General features: G+C 41.9%; 1 protein-coding gene across 2 annotated transcripts in view; it reads left to right on the plus strand.

Annotated features, from left to right (window-relative positions):
* Positions 1-25,056, plus strand: part of NELL1 (neural EGFL like 1) — a 757,006-nt gene that overhangs the window by 49,433 nt on the left and 682,517 nt on the right. For both annotated transcript variants that reach the window (XM_019742633.2, XM_019742632.2), the window contains exon 3: positions 1,849-1,999. In XM_019742633.2, the coding sequence (XP_019598192.2) occupies positions 1,849-1,999 (151 nt within the window). The remainder of the gene's footprint in view (positions 1-1,848; positions 2,000-25,056) is intronic.

Raw genomic sequence — 25,056 nt, forward strand, 5'->3', positions numbered from 1 at the left:
AGAATCAGTTTAGTTCTGTGTGTTCCTACATTAATTATACTTGACAATAACCTTCAATAAGCATTTATTGTGTCTTTACTTTATGCAGGATTTTGCTTGACATTGGGACTATTAAGATGAATAATACAGAATTTTTATTCTAGATCACATAAACTAGTAGGGAAGATGGACAAGTAAATAAATGTTAATAATATGTTTAGGGAATAAAGGTAATAGTGGTTAATCCCACTCGGTGTTATGGTAAGCCAAGAAAAGCTTCAGAAAGGATGGTCATATGAGTAGATACTTGACAGGCTGAATCAGAAGGAGTAAGGGATTGGAAGAACAGCATTTCAGGAAGAGGTTGCCATGATTTTGGGAAGGAACAGGTAGGTTTGTAAAAACATTATTTTGAGCACTGATAAATGTCAGGCATTGTTCTGAACACTTTACACTAAACTCATTAAACACTTATATGTTTTAACTCATTAATAAGTGACATTCTGTAGGTCTTTTTGGGGGCAGAAAAGCAGATGTTGTCCAGGTAGGTTTATGCTGGTAGAGTGTTTGCCCGGGTTGGGTGCCTCCTTGGTAGAAGACCAAGCTTGCTTCACGCCATACGTAGTGTAGACATTTGCAGCTGGAAGACTGGTGGTCTTTTCTGTGCTGAAAACTTGAAATAGCAACTCATGGAATTGTAGAAGGTTAAGCATGGGAGGCCGTGACACATCACCCAGTCTGCACCCTCATTTTGAAGATGAAAGGAGTGAGGCTGGAGGTTCGGAATTCAAGGATTTCTTTGTGTTACCAGGCACTCTCCAGAATGAGGTTCTTTAAGATCCGTCTAGGAGTCTGTGGTGTGGCTTGGCCGACGTGGCCTTTGAAATTCTATGTTTTTCAAAGGCTCTTCCTGCAGCCCTGGAGAAGTAACTAAGTAGTGATACAGTCCGAGGATGTGTCTGGGAATGAGAGAAGGCCACCAAACACACCTTTGGGGTTCATTTGTCATCCTTGGAATAGTTTCCTCTCAGTCTGCTCCCTTGGCGCCTACTTTCTGATGCCAGGAAGTGTAGTTTAAAATAAGGAGAAAATGCCCAGTTTATCATGACAAGGGTAAGTCTGAGTCTGAAACGATGGATGTCTCTCATTATGCAGATGTTGCAGAAAGATTCCTGTCTAGGAGCAGCATTAGCTGGACTCACACACCTCTAGGCCTGCTGAACTGGCCTCAACTTTAATAAATATTTCATGAGGGAAGTCATCCACTACATGTTTACGGAGGAATTCCAGGCACGCTTATGGATCAGGAGCATGCCTGTATTTATTCTTCACACAAAAGCAGACTTGTCTCGCATTAGCGCTAGTAAATCTCTGCTGGGTACAAAGCAAGGACAGGTTTCCCTAGATGCATTGTGCAAAGATGGACACGGAGTCCATGGGAAAAGTGACATTGGAGCCAGTGGAATGGCATTTGGATCCTGTTAGACTCAGGAGTCTCTGAAATTAGGGCCCCATTTATTGGACTGCCTCTAACCCTATTTACAGCAACTGAATCTGTTTGCTCAGTGTCCTGTCAAAATTCCTGTCAGAAAATCACTGGCCAATTGTGAACCTGTCAAAGTGACAAGTGGGCACGATGGCAGAGATGGCATTTTTGGGTTTTGCATCGAATGAATGCAGCTGTATGGAGTGGTGGATGGGAAAATGAAAAATGCAATCTGGATCTTTTGGACATGGCATGTTTTAACTCTGCATCTTTTCTCCTCTTCCTTCTCATGTTCCCTCTCCTCTTTTTCCTTCTGTATTTCTTCTTCTTGTTCCTCTCTCCTTCCCCTCCTGCTTCTCCTATTCTTCCTTCTTGACTCCTAGATATAGAGAGAGAGATCCATGCAGCCCCTCACGTGAGTGAGAAATTAATTCAGCTGTTCCGGAATAAGAGTGAATTCACCTTTTTGGCCACTGTACAACAAAAGCCATCAACTTCAGGAGTAATCCTGTCCATTCGAGAACTGGAACACAGGTAAGAAAGCTCTACTTTTGAAAATCTGCTTAGAACTAATGGACTATACAAAATGCCTTGGAATTTGGAGGTGGTAGCTGCAAAAGAACATTCAGCTAGCCGAGGCCTTGTTTCTGTTGAACACATCAATCAATTTACTTTGTATTAAGAATTTACTTTGGGCAAAGGGGCTTTCTTGTTTGCTCTCCAAGGACCACTCGCGAGTGTCTTTCTCACTTCTATCTCCTGGTAGACTTTGCTCATATAAAACCACATTCTATCCATCATGTTTAGGTCATCAAGCAAATTAGTTATATTTAACAATAACCTTCAATAAGCATTTATTGTGTCTTTACTTTATGCAGGATTTTGCTTGACATTGGGACTATTAAGATGAATAATACAGAATTTTTATTCTAGATCACATAAACTAGTAGGGAAGATGGACAAGTAAATAAATGTTAATAATATGTTTAGGGAATAAAGGTAATAGTGGTTAATCCCACTCAGGGTTATGGTAAGCCAAGAAAAGCTTCAGAAAGGATGGTCGTATGAGGGAAAACTGTGAGTAGATACTTGACAGGCTGAATCAGAAGGAGTAAGGGATTGGAAGAACAGCATTTCAGAAAGAGGTTGCTATGATTTTGGGAAGGAACAGGTAGGTTTGTAAAAACATTGTTTTGAGCATTGATAAATGTCAGGCATTGTTCTGAACACTTTACACTAAACTCATTAAACACTTAAATGTTTTAACTCATTAATAAGTGACATTCTGTAGGTCTTTTTTTGGGGGCAGAGTATGTGAGTTAATTCAAGGCTTTTTGAATATTTTTGTGCTTTGGATGGGTTTAAATATAGAGATAATACTTCTTTTATACATGTTTCTGATAGAATTAGCCTGAAAATACTACTTTGGTTGTGGGGAGTCTGGGAAATCTTTTATTGGAAATGTTCATTTTCTATTTCTTTTATGGCATTTTTCTATTTAATTAATTTTAAACTCTTCTTTGGATCAACTCAATTTTGTCAAATCATATATTTCATTAGATTTGCATTTTTTGGGCAAAGAGTTGGACATTATATCCTTTTATTTAATAAAAGTTTTATATTTGTGGTTATATCTTTTAAACTTGTAATGTAAAATATACATACTTCCTTCTTTTCTTGACCAGGCTTATCATGGGATTGTGTAATCTATTGGTGTTTTTTTTCTTTTATCATGCAGTGCAGGGAGTATTACTTAATTTCATTTGGTTGAAGTAGCTTTCTAAAAACACTGGGAAATGCACGCACAGTATTGATTCAAGGCCACTCTAGGCTGTCAGTCTAGAAAGAGGTAGTTGGGTGGCTGTGGAGAGTCTTGGAACACTGAACATGGTGGAATAGGTGAGGGTGTCGGGGAAGTGGCAGTAAGAGGCCACATGAGGCTTCATGGGGTTGAGCCCAGTTACAGTGTCTCAGTCACTGGTGCCTGCACTTTGCTTCTCTGTGGTTGGCAATGCCTGCTGCAAAAGGCTGTTGTCCAAATGCTCCAAAGGTGTCCGTTGCTCAGCCAGACTTTGGTGGCACACTGAGGGCAATGCCTGGGGTGCTCTCTCCTTGTCAAGGCCCAGAGGCAGGAAGTGGGGGCCGGGCAACTGCAATGTCTGCTTATAAATTGTCAGATGCGACTTTTCAGATTGATGAATAGTTTCAGATGAAGGTGAGATAAATCACTCCTGAGCTGTCTAGTCAATGAAAAATGCAACCCACGGGCTTTACTGATATCACTGTCCCTTGCTACGCCAGTGAGGATTCCACAAATGGGTGGTTTGGCTGGTAAAATTCAGACACTTTGAGAAAAGCCATGAGAATTTATAAGACTCTTGTCCCACTTCTTTTTGAAAAGGCTGTGAAATATGGAAAGTACAGCAACTGCGGGGGGTTCAAAATAACTTCATTTTTCATCTTTTGGAGTACCTGGTGGACTCCAAGAGTTATTTCCTATGGCTGTATGGTACCTCTGGGATGAGGAGATAATCCGCCTGATCCCTTGAGCTCTTTCCAGGAAAACTGCCCAGGAAGATCTGTCGTGTGTATTATTGGAGGGCATGAGGAGGTTCTCAGCCCAGGCTGTCGTAGCAACCCTATCACAGTATCACATGCTGTTTTGATGGCCCAGGAATGCTGGCCACAGAAATTTTCAGCAACGTTTTCCAGTAGTGATTCATGGTGCTCTGCTTATTTTGGAAGATTACGATAATTGCTTATTTCCGTGGTTAGAGATCAGTGAGGTTCTGAATAAAGCCTGATGTAAGGTAGCTGCAGGTTTATAGAGAACTGAGGAGGCAGATCCTTTCCTGAGAAAGGTTCATGGAAGATAGGCAGTGCTGTGCGTCCACGCACGCCCATGGCCAGTTCTGTGTCTTTTATCTGTGTGCTCTCTTCTTCACTTCTCTGAAGAGTTCTTAAACACCTTTTACAAACCAGGTGCTGTTAGCTGGTGATGAGATTGAGATGTGCCTTTGGTAAACAGATTCATCAACAATTACAACACACTGCATGGGAGTTATTGAAGGGGTGAGTCATATCACGTTACTCCTTTGCTCAGCACCCTTCAATTGCTTCTCCACAGATTCAGTATAAAATCCAAAATCTTTCCCATGGCCACAAGTCTCTATGAGATCTGGCCCCTGTCTGCCCCTCTGATCTCATCTCTTGCCCCTCCTACATTGTCACTCAGCTCAGCCACAGTGACCCTCCTGTTTCACAAACTTGTCCGTCTCCTTCTTGCCTCTGTCCCAAGGTTTATTTATCTCCGTAAGCAAACCCTTCTCCTGTAGGATTCACCCCTTGCTTCATTGAGAGTCCTTTCATGTGTTTACACTTTATTAGAGAAGCCGTCTGTGATAGCCCTATCTAAAATGTTCTCCTGTCCCTGCTCCTACTCTGTACTGTGTCCCCATCACTCTGTTTTATGTTTGATAAACTTGATTGTCACCTTACGCAATATACTCGTATGTTTGCTTCCCCATCTCTTCCATTAGATAAGCAACTCAAGTGCAGAAACTTCAGTTGTTTTGTTCACTACTGTATCCCAAGTACCTTGAACAGTGCCTGGAACATCGTAGATGCCCAATCAATATTTACTGAATGAATAAAGAGGAAAATCTCCCGTTTTAACACAGAGAAGGAAGCCACTAACATCCAGGGAAAGTTAAGGGCGGCTTTATAGAGAAGGAGACATTTAACCTGGAACTTGAAGCATGAATAAAACTTTGCTGATAGAGAAGGTGTGGGTTGGGGTTGACGTTAGGTAGAGGGAAGGAAGGATCAAAGGTCTTTCTGGGCATGACGACAAAAACAAAGCCATGGTGCATTACAACTTCCTTCCTCCCCCTCCCCCAGCTGCCTCTAGCGTACAGATTCCTAGTTAGCATTATTTCTGGGAGAGTTGGCCACTGAGCATCTTGTTCTCAGGTTCCCACACTACAGCAAGATGTGTCAAGTGCCTGATTGAGCTTAAGCGTGGTTATGATGAGGTTGGGGAAGAGGTGGATGTATTCATTCTAATGCAATGAGTATTATCAGCTTATAACCAGCTCCTTATATGAAGTATACAGGGGTTTCACGTGCTGGCAAAGGGATTGTAAAACATCTTGAATTGATTGTCGGGTAATAATGTTCCTCTCCAAAAGGACTTGTTATGATTGTAAAATGTCCAACTGTTTTCATACGTTTGAAACCCAGGATGAAGTTAGATCTCCATTTGGGGCTTTTACTCACTTCGATACTCAGAATTTTAATTTAGCCTCTGTAGCTAGATCTTTAAAATGAGATAATGTTCAAACACTGTAATTAAATTTTTAAAAAGGGCAGCAATAACTTGGATACCAACAGGCTCAGCCTGGATCCTGTAGTGATTCATGTATTGCTAATCTGTACATCAGGGCTGCTGTCTTGTTCATTTGCATGCTGCTGGGGGACACTTGCGTAGCACTGAGGACGAGCTGTCAGAAAGCTCTGAAACACCCTCCGAGCGATGAGTGGAGGGCCTCTCTCTAGATCTCCCTGGGTAGGCAGTGATAATAGGTCCAGCTATTTTCTATTTTCCTCTTACAGAAGTCACGTCATTGAGGTATGATTGACATACATAAAGCTGTACATATTTAATATATACAACTCGACAAATTTTGAGATAAGTATACACTCATGAAACGAACACCACAATCTATGCCATAAACCATATCTATGACCTCCCAAAGTTTCCTCCCGCCTCATTGTTGTTATTTACTTATTTGTTTATCTGTTTATTTAGTGTTTGTGTGTGTAATAAGAATACTCAATATAAGATCTACCCTTTTAGCAAAATTTTAAGTATACAATACAGCATTGTTAACTCTGGACTCTATGCTGTACAGTTCTTCTAAGAAGCTTTTACCAAGGGTATCAAAGTGCTTAATCAGGGCATTATGTTTAGTCAGGTTCAAGTCAGAACTGAGAGAGCCAGATCAAGCTAGGAATGGATGAGAGCAGATCATGAGCTGGCAATTGAGGCTATACTGGGGGTCAGGAAGCATATACAAGTTGGGTTATTAGGCGAAGTAGAGGGTTGGAAGCCAAGCAGCAAGACTGGGGGCATGCAGAAGTTGAAGAGGTCAAGGTCAAGAGAATGGCTCAGGAAAATGGTGTAATCAGGACTCAGGGAGCACTTGGGTAGCTACAGGTAGCAATCCCTCAGAGAGGCGTTCATGGATTCTTCTGTCTGAAATAAGAATTTTGAAGCCACATTTTCCAGCAGATTTTGACAGTGAACCAGGATCAGGAGTGGTCATCATCTTTACAGCCCTTCATGTGGATGCTGGAGCTGAGTGTTGAAGCCCGGGTACGAGCTGCTACATCCCAGGTAGGGGGAACAGCAGTTACAAATATAGGGCGGGCAGGTAAAGGTGGGAGGTGAAAGCTAGAAGGTTGGTGGTATCATTAGAAGTCTTGTGTGCTTAGCTTTTCTTGAAGAGCTTGGACTTATAATACTATATTGAATGAATGAATGAGCTTTGCCTGTAGGCAGTGGGAGTAAAGAGACTTCAAGAAGGTTCAGTGTGTAGTGTGGAGGTGGATCCCTTGAGGTACATCTAAGGCACTTGAGCTAGAAAGCTGGAGAGAACAACTTTGCCCCAGGGACACAGGCTTTAATGGAATTGTGGAAGAACTTACTTCCCTAAGAGGAGAAAAACACAAGTCTGAGGGGGGAAGCAGCAGCAGGGAATGTTGGAAGGGTCTCCAGGAAGCACCGAGACCTTTCCCAAACATACACCCACATCTCCATGAACTTCAGGCCAGGGAAGACATGATTGAATATTTTAATTACATGAGGAGTTTTTAAAAGATTTTAGGAATTGTTATAAATCTCCTGGGTCTGAATCCCTGGGAATTTGCTCCCGGAATCTCAGTTTTAAATAAGTTTACAGGTGATTGTAATGCAAGCATTCTGTGGACAAGTGTGTAATCACCATAGGGAATTTCCAACTATGCCTGTGCCCTCTCTCAAAAGGCCAGAGAGAGCAACGAGCCATCCAGCTAGGGCTGAATGGCAATCCCAGTCTCAAGGAAAACCCCCAGAAGTCTCCCAGCACCTGCCATGCTGATGCTGTACTGATTAAGATACAGATTTGGCTGCTGAAACGAAGAGCAACATAACAGAGGTAGACAAGATGACAGTTTAATTCTCTCTCATGCAGCAGATTGCATACAGGTAATCCAGAGGCAATGTGACAGCTGTACAGGGTCAGGGAACTAGGCTGTTCTGTATGGTGGCCCTGCCGTCTCTAGGGCGTTGCCCTCTGCCCCATGGTTCATGATGGTTCACTAAGCCAGCATGAAGGAGAACAGAAGTGAAGAGCATGCTTCGCTCCCTCATGTGACTTTCACGCACATCCTCATGGCCAGAACTTGATCTCATGGCCACACCTAGCTGCAGGGAAGGTGAGGAATGTGGCCTTTATTCTGAGTGGCCATGTGTCCCACGAAAATTTCATGACTGAAGGAAGGAGGGCAGAGTGCCCCTTGGGGATAGCTGACATTCGGTCTCCAATAGTCTTTCAGATCTTTGCTGACATAGTCCTGGACTCCTGTTTAGAATCGCTCTTTTTTAAATATGTGACTTGGGAATTCCCTTCTCTCTCAATCTTTGAGTGACTGGCTGCAGAAAAATCATTTCTTTTTTGGAATCCTTATCTTTAAAGATGCTCCTAGAGCTCGCTTACATATTGGCCCATCAGCAAGTATTAACTGAGAGTCCACTATGCTGCTGTGTGCCAGCCACTGTGCTGGGTCCTAATTGAACAAGAAGAATCTGACAGACCTCCTACCCTTGAGGGCCCTTGGTCTAGGTGCGGGGAGGAGAGAACCAGCATATGTCATATTCATTCATTCATTCATTGATTCATTCATTCAACAAATATTTATTGTACACCCATGTGACAGGCATTGTTCTAGGTGTTTTAAATATAGCAGAGAAAAGACAATCTCTGTCTTCATGAAGCCTATATTCCAGCAGAAGTGGGCAAGTACAGTAAACAAGTAATTATATTAGTAATAAATTAGTAACTTTAGATAGTAATATTTACTGTGAAGGAAATAAAATAGTAATACGATAGAAAGAGCGGGAGAGGATTGAGTTGAAGTAGGATTATTGGGGAAGGCTTCTCTGCAAAGGTGGTATTTGAGCTGATGCCTGAGTGAAGGAGTCAGCCATGCAAAGAGAGTATTATTAATGATCATTTACATTATTGATGATGAACCCTTTTTATGTGCTAGGCACTGTTGTAAATGCTTTCTATTATTTAACTCATTTAATCTTTTTAGTAATCCATACTAATCCTACAAGGGAGATGGGTATTGCCAGCCCCATTTTACAGAAAGAATAACAGAGGCGCAAAGCAGGTTGAATCACTTGGCTAAGGTTTTAGGCCCAGTTAGTAGCAAAGCTGAGAGTTGAATCCAGGCTATCTTGCTCCAGATTGCACATTCTTGGGACAACTGGGACAAAGGCCCTTAGGATCAAACAAATTTAAGGGGCGCAGGGATGGCCAGCTTGTGTGGAAGTACCAGGGGAGGCCAAAGTACAAGTTTGATCTTTATTTCCGCTCCAGCTACAGCACCAAGTCACACGGGGTCTTTCAGTCCACGTAAGGAGGTGAGGTTTTATTTACATTACGTTAGTCAGTGTGGTTGATTGAAAAATGACTCCGTCCCCCCTAAAGAGAGTGATGTCGTAATCCCCAGAACCTGTGAGTATGTCACTGTACGTGATAAAAGCTACTTTGTGGTGTAAGTTACAGATCTTTAGGTGGGGAGAGGATCCTGGACTATCCAGGGGGGCCCAATTGTCCTTATAAAACGGAAGCCGGAAGGTCAGATAGAGAGCAGGTGAAAGCAGAGGGAGGCTATAAGATGTTATGCTGCTGACTCCCAAGCTGTAGGAAGGGGTTGTGAACCAAGAGAAGCTCGAAAAGGCAAGGAAATGACTCTTCTCTAGAGCCTCTGGAGGGAGTATGGCCCTGTGCATACCTTGGTTATGATCTAGTGAAAACCATTTCGGAGCTCTGCTCTCCAAAACTGTAAGTTTGTAAGTTCATTTCAAGCCACTAAATTTGCAGTCGTTTGTTGTAGCAGCATCAGGGAACTAATAGGGCAGCTATTTGAGGGTTTAAAGCAAGGGGTGCGGTGATTGATGTGTGACTTATGTTTGAAAAGGGTCTTGATTCGCTGATTGATCTATGGGAGAGAAACACAGAGATAGAGTTAGAGTTAGAGTTAGAGAGAGAGAGAGAGAGAGAGAGAGAGGAGAAATAGAGGGGAGAAGAGGGGAATAGAGAGGAGGAAAGACAAGTGGAAGCAAGTTGACATATGGCGGCTGCTGCAATATTATAGTCAAGAGTGGTGATGAGGTGGGGCGTAGGGCTTGCTGATGAATGGATGTGCTCAGAGGCACCCTAACAATTAGAGAGTAGGCAGAGGAGGGCATGAAGGAGCCTCAAGATGGTCCCAGAGGTAGGAGGAAAACCAGAAGAAAGCAGTGTCAAAAAAGAATGAAATAATGCCATTTACGACAACAGGGATGGATCTTGAGATTATCATGCTAGACAAAATAAGTCAGACAGAAAAAAATCGAGAACCATATGATTTCACTGATATGTGGGATATAAAACTGAAAACAACAATGGAATGAGACAAAGAAACAAAAACTCATAGACACAGACAAAAGTTTAGTGGTTACCAGAGAGTAAAGGAGGAGGGGATTGGTAGATGAGGGTAAAGGGGATCAAATATACGATGATGGAAGGAGAACTGACTCTGGGTGGTGAACACACAATGTGATACACAGATGAAGTATTACAGAATTGTACACCTGAAACCTGTGTAACTTTACTAACCATTGTCACCCCAATAAACTTGAGTTAAAAAAGAAAAAAAAAGAGTCTTAAAAAGGAGGGAGAGGACAACTGCGTGGGGGGTTGTCAGAGCTCAGTTAGGCTAAGGGTAGAGAACTGGCCATTGGATTGGGCAAGATGCAGAATGTAAGATGTGCCAGAATGAGTGGTACTAAATACTGGCTGAATGTCTCGCTCCAGACTGAGCCTGTCTTACCATGGTACTGAGCCTGACACAGAGAACATGCTCCCCAAATACGTGTTTGCATGGGTGGATGATTCAGTTCTGACGTAGAGAGGGAAAACCCCCTTAGCTGGGGCTCCAAAAGCTTTGCGGCATTAGAGGAATTCGGTTGGGCCTTGAGACACAGTCAGGGTTTGGATAGGTGTGGAGAAGGTGGCTGGAACTCTAGGTTGGGGAAGAATTGAGATTACGTGCCCACGGAGCTCCTCACCTGTATCCAGCATGGCCCCAGCCATTTCCTGTGTCCTACACTCAGCTCACCTGTGGCCTGAGAGGGCTTTACACAAGGCTGAGCTAAAAACCACTCTTGGCTGGGGGTGGGTAGTTCAGGAAGCCCCCCAAAATATCTGCTGGCTCAGTGAGCTCAAACCTGAATAGAAAAGACTCCTTGAGAACCTACCAGGCACCTTTTGAGATGAATTATCATGAAGACACTATTTAATACACTAATTTACTGAAAACTGACTCAGTGTTCTTACCCTGCGACATGCAAGAACCAAATTATTTGCAGCAATGATCGAAGAACCGATTTTCCCCCAAATCGACATTTTCATTTCTTTAAAAAAAAGCCTTAGTCAATGGGGATTGTAATTTTCGCCCTTGGTTGTAGATCTTGTTTGGGAGGGTGAGAGCAAGAAATTGGTAGAGAGAGATCCAATAGCCAGATAGCAATTGGCTTTGAGTTCAGGAGCAAGCAGCGTTTCCAATGATTCATTTTAAGGGTGACATCAATGTTTAACATGATTGGAATAAAATCTCTAAATAGGAGGTCAGTTTTCATAGAAATACAGCAAGTCTGCAAGAAACCACATCCATAGCCCTCTCTCTGACTAGATACTCTTATCTCTTGGAGTTTCTGTTCAAAGCATGGGGTTTCAGGTGTCCCCCCTCAGCACAGGGTTCAAAGGTCAATAATTACACAGTTTCCCCGGGAGCCTGAAAGCACAGACACCCTCTGGCCAACACAGATAGATAAATAGCGAGGGAGACCTCCCGAGCAGTGACTCTGGAACTAATTAGCTAACAAGGCGTGTAATTAGATTAACACAAGTGATCTAAGAGCTGATGATGTGCTTTTTAGGACAGTAGAAATAAAGGAGCTGAAAAGGAAGCATTGCATTCAGGAGTTCCAAAATATTATTCCCGTTAGAAATATTCACAATCCTGTAACAATAGAGAAAAGAACCTCCTCCAGCGGCCGTGGACAGCAAATATGGGCCCTGACAGGTGGCCAGTATGAGGCTGGGGTTGGGGTGGCAGTGAGCAGTGAGGGCATCGTACTGACCACTGTTGTTTCTGCTGGTTTACCTGGGACTAATGCTGCTTCATGATTTCTTTCTGTTGTGGAACATTGTGGAAAAGATTTGTTTCCTCCTTCCCAAAGCACAGTAAAAAGTTCTCACATTACTTTCTTGGCACAGTGACCAGGTCTGCCCTAACCTAATAGGCTAGTTATTTCTGGAAGGATCCTCTCTATCTAGCTGCCCTCTTTTCCTCCTTCAGCTCATTTGGAAAGAAAGAAGTTGGCCCTTTGAAGCTTGCCAGGCCCCCTCGTCTCCCCAGGTGCAGACTTCAACCCCTCCTAGTCCTGAGTTATGCCCCTCACCTCTGACCGCTGGGACCCCAACAAAGCAGCTTGTACTTCCCACCCTCCCCTCGTTCCTTACTTCTCATTCATTCCTTCACCTCCGTCTGAGGTAACGCTGCCCTCTGGGTCCCCAAGTGCCAGATTTGTGCAGTTTCTAGGGTAAAGTATCACCGAGGCCACTGAAGTCATTTCTCATTGAGTCTCTGACAGTTTGCTAATTAATATGATTTTGGTCATTGCAGCCAGTGTTGAAGTTGAACCAATTTCCCAGGGGTGGAAAGTCAGACATTAATCCACTAAACCAACTAAATTACTTGTGTGTGAGAAAGAAGACAATTTCATTAGGAGTATTTTCCTGTGGTTTGACATCTAGCTTTGCAGGTTGACAATTTTTAAGAGCATTTTCTAGTCTGCTGACAAGGGCGCCTGGATTCCCGATAGAAAAGTTATGTGATTAAGATACCCCAAATTAAACCCACGCTTAGAGCTGTTTGCATATCCCTGTGAGGGAATGCCAGCTCTGTTTGGAAGCTGGGAAAATAAATAGCCAGCACTGTGTTCTATCGGGCTGAATACAAGCTTTTCTGGAAGACTGTTGCCTTCTGCTTCTCTGGGCCACAACTGTCTTTTTGCCCATGAACCACGGGAGCGTACCTTGGAAACATTAGCTGTTCACCCTAGTAATTGCTCCATCCTCTAATTTAATGAAAACCTATTAAACCGAAACAATAATTAAAATGAGACATCATCTCTGTAGGAGGTTTGCATATTAAAATCACTGTGCATTTCAATGCAGGCAGATTTTTATTCTTGAAAAACAGCATTTGAAGCCACATGTAAAAATGATTTATAATGAATAATCGTACATTAGAGAGCTTGGCGGTTAACGTGATGCCCTACTGTTTACTACTGAATTTGAGTAGTTGTGGCAAGGTCAAGGCTAGTATAACATCTACAATGTCTCTTTCATGCCTGAGAATTAGGGCTGTGCACAAAAGGGAACTGATTATAATTAGGCCAGCCCACCGCTCCAAACTTTTTAAGCAGACTAGAGATTGGACTTCAATATATGGAGGAGTTTAGGATCCCGGAGGAGGGGTACCCCTTAGGAAGGGGGGACCTAGCATTGGAGTGGAGTGGACTGGGCAAGTTTAATGATTCTCTCTTGTCTAGGGATCAGGGAAGCCATGCAGAAGTATAAAAAAGCTGCAAAATTAGAGTCAGAAGACATGTCTCGGCTACTAGCTGGAGGTGGGATTGTGGGCAAGTCACTTACTTATCTTCTATAAGCTAGAGATTCCTTACCTTTAAAGTGAGGCCATTAATACTTACCCAGTGGGTTATTATGAATATGAAATGTCATCATGTGCGTGAACACATTGGCAAGTGTTTAAGATCAGACTTGAGTGTGTAGATTTCTTAGCCTTCTTTGCAAAGCTTCTCAGAAATGTCCTAAAGAAAGGCTGAGGGAGGGGAAATACTTCCTGAGCCCAAGGTAGATATGAGGCATGTTCCATATATTCTTTCATTACTCCTCACTGAGGCCGACAGGATGGGGGGTATTACTTCTGTGTGACAGATGAAGCAACTCAAGGATGAAGGCAAGAAGCTGAGTTATCCAAGGTCTCAGAGATTGCACGGTGGAACCAGAACTCAAACACTAGTTGGGCTGAGACAGAAGGACAGGGCTGAGAGGCAGAGGTGCATCTTGGTTTGCACTTGACAGATCTGGGTTTGAATTCCAGGTCTGGGACTTAGGAGGAAGCTTCTTAACTCTTTGTACCTCATCTGTGAGATGGAGGTGGCAACAGTGATATCACTAGGCTGCTGGCTGCTGTGAGGACTAAATTAGGTCGTTATATTTATAACCCTTAGCTTGACATCTAACACACAGCAAACATTCAAAAATGTTCGGATGTTTGCTGGCTGGACCTAGATTGGAGTGGCTGGGAGTCCCATAGACTCTGCCCAGTTTTTAATTTACATGAAGACAATTAGAACTGGCACTAGCCATGCCTCCAACCATGGTTGGCAACCCCTGCTCACCTGCCCATCGCCAAGACTTTTTTATCTCCCCAGGAGCAGAGTTCAACCCCTTCTAATATTGAGTAATGCCCCTCACCTCTGACCACTGGGACCTCAATAAAACAGGTTTTACCTCCTACCCTACCCTTATCCCCTACTTCTCATTCATTCTTTTACCTTTGTCTGAGGTAACGCTGCCCTCTTGTTGCCAAGTGACAAATTTGTACAGTCTCTAGGGTACAATATCACTGAGGCCATCAAGGTCATTTTTCATTGAGCCTCTGATAGTTTTTGATTGAGATATAACTGACATATAACATTTTATTAGTTTCAGGTGTACAACATAATGATTTGATATTTGTGTATATTGCAAAATGATGACCATACAATTATAAACATTTTTTTCTTGTGATGGAAAATTTTAAGATCTACTCTCTTAGCAACTTTCAAATATGCAACATAGTATTTGTTAACTTGTCACCATGCTGTATATTACATCCTATAATGTACATGCTGTACAAAACTTATTTATCTTGTAATTGGAAGTTCGTACCCAATGCAGTGCTGTCTTAGTCACATTAAACCTTTTCACCAGTCTCTCTGTTTTTCTTCTCCTGTCCTGTGATTCAGATAGGGCTGGCATCCATGCTTTATCTCCTTATTCCAAGGTGTCCAGCTGAGATAGGGGTGCAGGGATGAGGATTAAGGGTGGGGTGCAGTGCGTGGGGAGGCAGCCCAAAGAGAAGTGGTTACAGTTTGCTAATTTGTTAGTGACAAAGGGATGTGATTTTCCTTCCTGGCATTTTAAACGTTTATAAGAAGAGCTCAGCTGCCTCGCTGTGCCTATCTAATAAGTAAAATTATGGGGGCAACGGAATCTCTTTTGATTGAGTCACATAGTAATTACAGAAAATTGGTTAATATTATGTGTCACAGGATTCCTTAGGTTTAGTCTCATAATGGAGGAGTTGGGGACATTCAGCTGGCTTCATTATTCCTTAAGTAGCTCATTATTTTGATGAGTTTTTTTTTTTTTTTTTTCTCAACAAGGTGGGGTTATAGTTGAGTGTCTTTGGTAAACCTCCGTTGGCATAGATTGTGTTCCAGACTTTAGAGTCAAGATATGATAATTATTAAAGTAATAGACATTTGCTGAAGCTTTACCATGGGCCATGCAGTGTGCAGCGTATGTATTGGGAAACCATTCCTCATGAAATTTTTAATCTAGTGGGCATAGTAGTCATTAATAAAAGGATTACATACATAAAACTTTGATGATTCTGAAGATAAAATGAAAACAAAATAGAGGGAAACTGAGCTGGCCTGGGCTGGTCAGAGAAAGCTGGGCTGAAGGAGTAAGAAGCTGGCACCTAAAGAAGAGGGAAAGATGAGAAAGGTCCCTGCAGTTGGGAGTGCACCAGGTGGGGAGGAACGTGGCCCTGGAAAGAAGGCAAAGGAGGCTTGTGTGGCTGGAGTGCGGGAGCAAGGGGGGTGGGAGAGCAGGAAGAGGAGGATGCAAAAGTAAGCAGAGTGCCAGGTCAGTGCCATGGATTGTCATGCAAGAGTCAATTTGATCTCCATTCACTCACTGTGTGAGCCTGGATAAGCCATAAAACTTCTCCGGGCCTCAGTTTCTTTACCTGAGGAGTAAATGTGGAGATGTTGATATTTAGCTCATAGGGGTTGTACAAATAGATTATTCATAAATAGTTCCTGAGGGAATACGTTGCGTTAGGCATTGGGATATGATGGTGATTTGCACGAAGCACCGAGACCACAAACGTTGACGAAGAGCAGACGTAGCACAGTGGAGAGTATCATGTGTGGAACCAGCCTGCCATGCTGGTATCTGAGCACCATGGCTTCCTAGCCCAGTGTCGTTTAGAAAATTACCAAAATTCTGTAAGCCTTCGTTTCCTTGTCTGTAAATATGAAAGATAATACGGTGATTGTCAGTGAGATGATAGGTACAAAGCAGTTAGCCCTGTACTTGGCACCATGATAGGCCACACACATTTGCTTTTTATTGTTCTGGTGCTAATGGAGGTTTAACGGGATATTACTGTGAACTCCGTTAGTAGAGATAGAAATTCCTGCACGTTTAAGTTGGCGTCTCCTGGTGTCCACTACTTTCTACTCGTGATTTCTGCTTCTTTGAGGGCTCCTTGGATCAATGACATCTGACGTTCTCAAAGAAGGGCCGCAATACCTAATAGTGTGACACACATCTCCCTCCCTCCACACAGCAGAAAAATCCCTGCGGACGTTTGGCAGTTCTGAATTGGCAGATTTCCTCTGTACTAAGAAATGAAAAGCTAACTGCCATTTAAAATTAACAAGTGTTGATTCACCTTTCGGGGCCAATGTTACCACGAGCTTATGTGGGACTCCGGCTAGAAGGATGTGCCATGTCTATATATCAGGATTCTGCCATGTGTTGACGTCCTCGGTGTAAACGTGCTGTAATTACTAAGTTGTCGGCTGGATGCTCCTTCAGTCAAGGCTGAGACGGGCTGCCCTGGTGTAGTTGTTTCATCACGTTTCTGGCTGCTGCTGTTTTTGCTTTCTCAGTTCACCAATCGGTGGAGAGTTCCTTTCAGTATTTTTAGGTTGAGTAGATGCTTTCCTGCTGTACTTATAGTGAGAAGTATATTTGCAGAGAAAAAAAAAAGCCAGGATAATGGGAACCACATGGGTGTTCACCTCTGCACCGCAGTCCTGCAATGAATGCCCTCATCTCCCTCCCCTACTTGGTAAATGCTTATTAATCTTTTTCGACTCAGGCTCAAAGATGCATCCTCCACGGATGTCAATGCTAGCCTCCTTAGGTCCCTTCCTTCCTTCGTGCATTGCTCTATACTACCTGTTGTTGCCAGGTAACTCTCTTGCTTATGGAGCTGTCGTTGAAGGCAGATACTGTATTTTTACTTTCCTTTCCCTGGTGCTCAGCTCCGTGCCTGGCACAGAGGAAGCACAGGTATATGCTGGTTGGCAATGAGAATCACCATCCTTCTCACCCTAGAAGTCAGGGGAAAGGGAAATGAAATTGCTTCTATATTAGGCAGAGAAGAGTGTGTGAGCATTGTCGTATAATTTCTTTCCTGCTCCACTCTCCAATCACCGCCCCTCACCCAGTACTTTTTACTGATGCTTAATCATCACATTAGCATTTTTAGTGTTTCTTTAAAAATGACTAGGTAGAGCTGTTCATCCTAGGAAAGAAAAAGCACTTAACCCTTGCCGCTGAGTTAGCACTTCTTAACTAGATCATGCAAAACCTCTGAGTATTTTGAATGTCATTCTTTTTTTCCTCCTTTTAAAAATGTTCTCCCTAACCGGTTATCGTGTGGGAAATTACTGTGATGCAATGGTAGCCTCCAAGTATACTCCCAGAGGTCACAAAACAGGAAGGCTCACAAACAGACCTAATTCAGAAGCTTGAATCATGTGACTTATAATTCAATTGAAAATATCCAGGAAGAAGTGAGGGAAAGAGATGGAGTAGGTTAACACACTTAGGACAGAGTACAAGGGAGGTATGTGGGAGGATGGGAGACCCCATTGGATTTCTGGCTTATATATTGCTCATGTTTTCAATTTTTCTTTCTGTCTGCCCCCATCAGCTTTGCAGCTGATGCTGTGGTGACATGGACTGGAGCTGAGGTTATATATAAAAAAGGGGGTTCAGCACATTGGAGGTGCTTGGACCCAGGATGCTTCTGCTATTGGAGAGACGCAGGGGTAAGCATGCCTGGGCGCAACTATAGTTCACCAGTTCATTTGGTGACCAGTGGTGGGTTTTAGTTAACATTTCTCAGCAAGTACATGTGGGGCCACAGTGGGAATGAAATGGGTGTCGATGATGGGTGTCGGATTTAGGGATGACACAGCTGTCATGCTGAGGGTGGCATGATTTGTGCATTATGACTTGTTCCTCCCACGCCTCTCTATTTATAAGAAACACTCTTATTCAGTCCTTTTTATCTGTGTTCAACACACTATTCCATTTATTCCATCTACGTTTAACAAGTTTTGCAGGTTTCTAACTTGCTGTCTATATTTAACATGTCCTATGAGCTTTATCCATCCAACTTGTTTTTCTTGTTCTCTCTGGAGGAATTGAATCTTAAATAATACAGCAAACATACATTATGGTGGTTGAATATGGAAGTATAATATTCATTGTAGGGTCTCAATTGGTTTTCATTGGTGGCGCTTATAAATCCAGGAAAAAAGCAGGCTGCTGCAAAGTAGGTGACATATCACTATTTTTAGTAATTGACAAACTGTACATGTATGTTGATTTGGAAAATCTGTAGAAAAGCAAAATTGTAAAATCTGGGTGTTTTGTAAATGGAAAGTACCCTCAGTACCCGATTTTGCTAGGTAGCTAAGGGCACGGTAAAGTGATTAACAAAATGGTGAGGCTAGGAAACAGCTTGGAGACCATGGAATTCAGTCTTCTCAATTTTCACATGTGAGGCTCAGAGAGGTAAAGTATCTTATGCCAGGGTGCACAGCTAGGTGTCTGCTCAACGCAGAGTAGTCTTCAGTCTCTTGGAATCTTGTCCAGTTTTCCTGTCTCTATCCTGTAAGAAGAAGTGGGATGATTTTCCTGTGCTCTTTTAGCGGCTGAATTATGGTAAACATTTTCTTGAAAGCGCTTTACTGAAAATGAGAATGTACATAAAGTCTCACTGTATCAAAATAGATTTATTTATTTTTTTTACATTTCACTATGGTGAATGCTAATGGGGTCTTCAATGTGCCAGTCATTTACAAAGAGAAATGAGAAAAGCTGGCAAAAGAAATACTCAGTTTTCTAGGAGGGTTGGGGGAGCAGAAGGTGGTCCGATTGGATTAGACCATTAAAAGGGATGTCTTAGAAAAAGGAGAGGCTGATTTGGCACTGAATATCATTTTCTTTAATTTGATAGCTGCTGGCACTTGAGCAGTACCCGTGTATTGCCTAGTTTTCCAAAGGGATCCCTATTTTCTTTCCTTTTTATTAAAATTTATTGGGGTAACAATGGTCAACAAAACTACATAGGTTTCAAGTGTACAATTCTGTAATACATCATCTATATATCGCATTATGTGTTCACCACCCAGAGTCAGTTCTCCTTCCATCACCATATATTTGATTTTCTGATTAATATTTGTGGTTACGTGAAGTAACAATATAAATGATGAAAATAAATGGAAAATAAATAAATTCAAAGTATTGGATGCCTGTTTTCTGCTAGGCACTAAGAACTGTGGCTATAACAATGAATAAATAAAAAGTTCTTGTCCTCATGGCACTTATGGTCTAGTGGGGAAAGAAAGGAAATAAGGTAAGAAACATGAAACATGACTATGATAAGTGATATAAGGAAACAGTAAACTGATCACAATATGTGTATTATAAGTGATATGGAGAAAATAACCAAAGTGATGGTTTAGACATTTATGGAGAGCCTGCTTGCGGAGGGGTGTGGCCAGGAAGTTGCATTTAAAGTGAAAGCTGACGGAAGAGGAGGAGCAAGCCATCTGAGCAGTGGGGGAAGAGAACTGTGGGTAGATGGAGGAGTACAAAGACCCTGGGGCAGGCGTGGAATGTGTGACCTTGCAGTCCCTTCTAAAGAACCTGGATTTATCCTGGGAGCAATGGGAAGACATTGGAGGGTTTTTAAAGCAGAAGACTCAGATGATTTTGACTTTTGTTTTAAAACCAGCGCTTTGACTGCTACGTGGAGAATGGAGAAGAAAAGGCATCATGGAAGCAGGGAGACCAGTTATGTTGTTATTGGAGGTGTCTTAGGGAGAGGTGATGGCAGCGTGGACCAGAGTTTTAAGAGTGGAGTTGAGAAGAAGTGGACAGGTGCCAGACATGGGAGCCCTCATGATTTGCTCTTCTATTGGATATGGAGGGTGGAGGAAAGGGAAGAATCAAGGACAATTTCTATTTTTTTTTGGCTTGAGAACTGGGTGGTTCCATTTACTAAGACTGGGAACTCTAGGAGGAAATAAAAGGTTGGCGGAGAGAATAGGAGCTTTGTTGTGGCCAATTTGAAATGCTTATTAGGTATTCATATGGAGATATAAGACGGATACTGAATACAGGAGTCTGCTGCTTAAGGGAGAGGTTGGGGTTGCAGATATAAATTTGGGGGCCATTGGTCACGGGGCTAGATGATATCACCCAGGGAGAATTGAGTAAAAGGTGAGAACACCCTATAACTGATACGATATTCATACCTCTCTTCCCCAGCAGGCATTGCTGATCAATCATGGCCTTTTCACTGGGCCCAAGCTTCAGAATCCTCTCTTGAGCTCTCTAGGCAGCCAGTACCAATCAGTTCATTCCTAATTGGTATCTAAAGAAAGAAATAGCAAAAAGGAGAGAAAAAAGACACAAACTTATAAGTTAGCCTCAAGAGCCAAATGTTTTTTCTGGCACTAAATTCTAGGTGGAATTTATCATCCGGATCTTTGTCTAGCAGTAATGCTAATAAAAACAACGTTAGCAAACATTTGCTCATGAGCTCTAGTTTATAAAGTGACTTATTCATACATTTACTAGGTTTTGAGTATCATCCCGGAAAGCTTTGGGATTTTTGTCGATGGTATAGAAGCATTCTCTAAGTGTCTATCTTTTATCTCAGCCTTTGACCAAAGCTGACAGACAACATGTCACCTAACGGTAAAGTCGTGAAGGCCTTTTTGGGGGGCAGAAAAGCAGATGTTGTCCAGGTAGGTTTATGCTGGTAGAGTGTTTGCCCGGGTTGGGTGCCTCCTTGGTAGAAGACCAAGCTTGCTTCACGCCATACGTAGTGTAGACATTTGCAGCTGGAAGACTGGTGGTCTTTTCTGTGCTGAAAACTTGAAATAGCAACTCATGGAATTGTAGAAGGTTAAGCATGGGAGGCCGTGACACATCACCCAGTCTGCACCCTCATTTTGAAGATGAAAGGAGTGAGGCTGGAGGTTCGGAATTCAAGGATTTCTTTGTGTTACCAGGCACTCTCCAGAATGAGGTTCTTTAAGATCCACCAGAGGAGTCTGTGGTGTGGCTTGGCCGACGTGGCCTTTGAAGTTCTATGTTTTTCAAAGGCTCTTCCTGCAACCCTGGAGAAGTAACTAAGTAGTGATACAGTCCGAGGATGTGTCTGGGAATGAGAGAAGGCCACCAAACACACCTTTGGGGTTCATTTGTCATCCTTGGAATAGTTTCCTCTCAGTCTGCTCCCTTGGCGCCTACTTTCTGATGTCAGGAAGTATAGTTTAAAATAAGGAGAAAATGCCCAGTTTATCATGACAAGGGTAAGTCTGAGTCTGAAATGATGGATGTCTCTCATTATGCAGATGTTGCAGAAAGAAAGATTCCCGTCTAGGAGCAGCATTAGCTGGACTAACACACCTCTAGGCCTGCTGAACTGGCCTCAACTTTAATAAATATTTCATGAGGGAAGTCATCCACTACATGTTTACAGAGGAATTCCAGGCACGCTTATGGATCAGGAGCATGCCTGTATTTATTCTTCACACAAAAGCAGACTTGTCTCGCATTAGCGCTAGTAAATCTCTGCTGGGTACAAAGCAAGGACAGGTTTCCCTAGATGCATTGTGCAAAGATGGACACGGAGTCCATGGGAAAAGTGACATTGGAGCCAGTGGAATGGCATTTGGATCCTGTTAGACTCAGGAGTCTCTGAAATTAGGGCCCCATTTATTGGACTGCCTCTAACCCTATTTACAGCAACTGAATCTGTTTGCTCAGTGTCCTGTCAAAATTCCTGTCAGAAAATCACTGGCCAATTGTGAACCTGTCAAAGTGACAAGTGGGCACGATGGCAGAGATGGCATTTTTGGGTTTTGCATCGAATGAATGCAGCTGTATGGAGTGGTGGATGGGAAAATAAACTATTGACAGGAGGGGAAAATGAAAAATGCAATCTGGATCTTTTGGACATGGCATTTTTTAACTTTGCTTCTTTTCTCCTCTTCCTTCTCATGTTCCCTCTCCTCTTTTTCCTTCTGTATTTTTTCTTCTTGTTCCTCTCTCCTTCCCCTCCTGCTTCTCCTATTCTTCCTTCTTGACTCCTAGATATAGAGAGAGAGATCCATGCAGCCCCTCACGTGAGTGAGAAATTAATTCAGCTGTTCCGGAATAAGAGTGAATTCACCTTTTTGGCCACTGTACAACAAAAGCCATCAACTTCAGGAGTAATCCTGTCCATTCGAGAACTGGAACACAGGTAAGAAAGCTCTACTTTTGAAAATCTGCTTAGAACTAATGGACTATACAAAATGCCTTGGAATTTGGAGGTGGTAGCTGCAAACGAACATTCAGCTAGCCGAGGCCTTGTTTCTGTTGAACACATCAATAAATTTACTTTGTATTAAGAATTTACTTTGGGCAAAGGGGCTTTCTTGTTTGCTCTCCAAGGACCACTCACGAGTGTCTTTCTCACTTCTATCTTCTGGTAGACTTTGCTCATATAAAACCACATTCTATCCATCATGTTTAGGTCATCAAGCAAATTAGTTATATTTAACAATAACCTTCAATAAGCATTTATTGTGTCTTTACTTTATGCAGGACTTTGCTTGACATTGGGAATATTAAGATGAATAATACAGAATTTTTATTCTAGATCACATAAACCAGTAGGGAAGATGGACAAGTAAATAAATGTTAATAATATGTTTAGGGAATAAAGGTAATAGTGGTTAATCCCACTCGGGGTTATGGTAAGCCAAGAAAAGCTTCAGAAAGGATGGTCATATGAGTAGATACTTGACAGGCTGAATCAGAAGGAGTAAGGGATTGGAAGAACAGCATTTCAGGAAGAGGTTGCCATGATTTTGGGAAGGAACAGGTAGGTTTGTAAAAACATTATTTTGAGCACTGATAAATGTCAGGCATTGTTCTGAACACTTTACACTAAACTCATTAAACACTTATATGTTTTAACTCATTAATAAGTGACATTCTGTAGGTCTTTTTTGGGGGGCAGCGTATGTGAGTTAATTCAAGGCTTTTTGAATTTTTTGTGTGCTTTGGATGGGTTTAAATATAGAGATAATACTTCTTTTATACATGTTTCTGATAGAATTAGCCTGAAAATACTACTTTGATTGTGGGGAGTCTGGGAAATCTTTTATTGGAAATATTCATTTTCTATTTCTTTTATGGCATTTTTCTATTTAATTAATTTTAAACTCTTCTTTGGATCAACTCAATTTTGTCAAATCGTATATTTCATTAGATTTGCATTTTTTGGGCAAACAGTTGGACATTATATCCTTTTATTTAATAAAGGTTTATATTTGTGGTTATATCTTTTTAAACTTGTAATGTAAAATATACATACTTCCTTCTTTTCTTGACCAGGCTTATCATGGGATTGTGTAATCTATTGGTGTTTTTTTTCTTTTTATGGAACAGTTCTTAGTTTTAGTGATCAAGTCTACCGTTTTCATCTTAAATTCATTGATTTCTCCTTCTTACCTCCTTTTCTATCACCTTGTTGGTATTTTTACTAGCTTCTTGAATGTTCTTTTCAGTATTTTCTATTCATTAAAGCCTTTATATTTTGTGAGTATTGCTTTGAATATACCCCATTGATATTGCTATATGGTGTTTTCATTTTCTGTGCTTTTCTATAGTTTTAAATTTCACTTTGACTTCTTTGATCCAAATTAGAAGTGTTTAAAATTTCAAAGTGATTAAATTAAAAATACTTAATGGATGACTTCTGGTTTTATTTTTCAGACATAAAAATGTGCTATAGGATTTTGCACAAAATTCTGGATTTTGAGTTTGTTGATTTTTTTGTTTGGGAGGCGGTGAAATTGAGTCTGCTGAAATGGTGGCCGTGTACATGCTCAATATTTTAATTTTGGGGGAGAACAAGCACATTTTAAAAGAATGGGCAGTTTTTACATGTGTGTAGATACATAAAGATACAACTTTGTATGGAGTACTTTTCAGTTACACTATTTAGATTCTATGTGTTTTTATTTTTACTTGAATTGTGACATTCTGAGGGAGGTACATTAATAGCTTCTACTGTGATGATCGTTTTGTCAGATTCTCCTTGGATAGGTTTCAGAGCCAGGCCTGGATATGTCATGCATTACATGCTCCACATTTCATTGACCCTACTGGGAAGTTTGGTCTAGCAGTATGTGAAGGGTGAGAGAATATTGTTATTGGAATAACAAGGCAGTCTCTGTCTTGCTCATTTGGAATGTTTCCTATTTAGTCTGTGCCCAAATACATGAGAGTGGCATAGGTAAGAGACTTTATCACATAGGGTTTTTTCCCCCCAACTAGTACTCTTGGACCTGTAGTATGCGCTCCATAAATAAATATTAAATGTATAGGTGATTCATTTTCTCCATCTCTGGGTAGGGCTGCTCAGAAAGGTCATGGCTAGTTTCAACAGTTCACCTGGAATATATTGTCTCAGCCACAGATATTGCCCTGGATGTACCACATGTGCAGGCTGCTCAGGGCATTGGAAAGGGGAAAAGTGTTGGCATTTTGAGGCTGAAATGAATAATATCTTGAGATTTTTGTGAGGATTAGAAGTGTTTGTAAAATACCTCACGTAATTCTTGGCACGTAATAGGAACCCAATGAAAAAAGCCATTTTAGTTTAAGTTGAATGAAAAAAAAACTGTGGTGGTGCTAGTGGTGATGGTGGTGACTGTGGTGGTGATGATTGTGGTGGTGGTGATGATGTTGAAACGTGATACTCAGGGAAAACAGGATGATGAGAAGTGGCCAGATAAGTAACAGTCACTTTTCTCTGGT

The sequence above is a fragment of the Rhinolophus sinicus genome, linkage group LG06, assembly GCF_036562045.2.
Source record: "Rhinolophus sinicus isolate RSC01 linkage group LG06, ASM3656204v1, whole genome shotgun sequence".
NCBI lineage: Eukaryota > Metazoa > Chordata > Mammalia > Chiroptera > Rhinolophidae > Rhinolophus > Rhinolophus sinicus.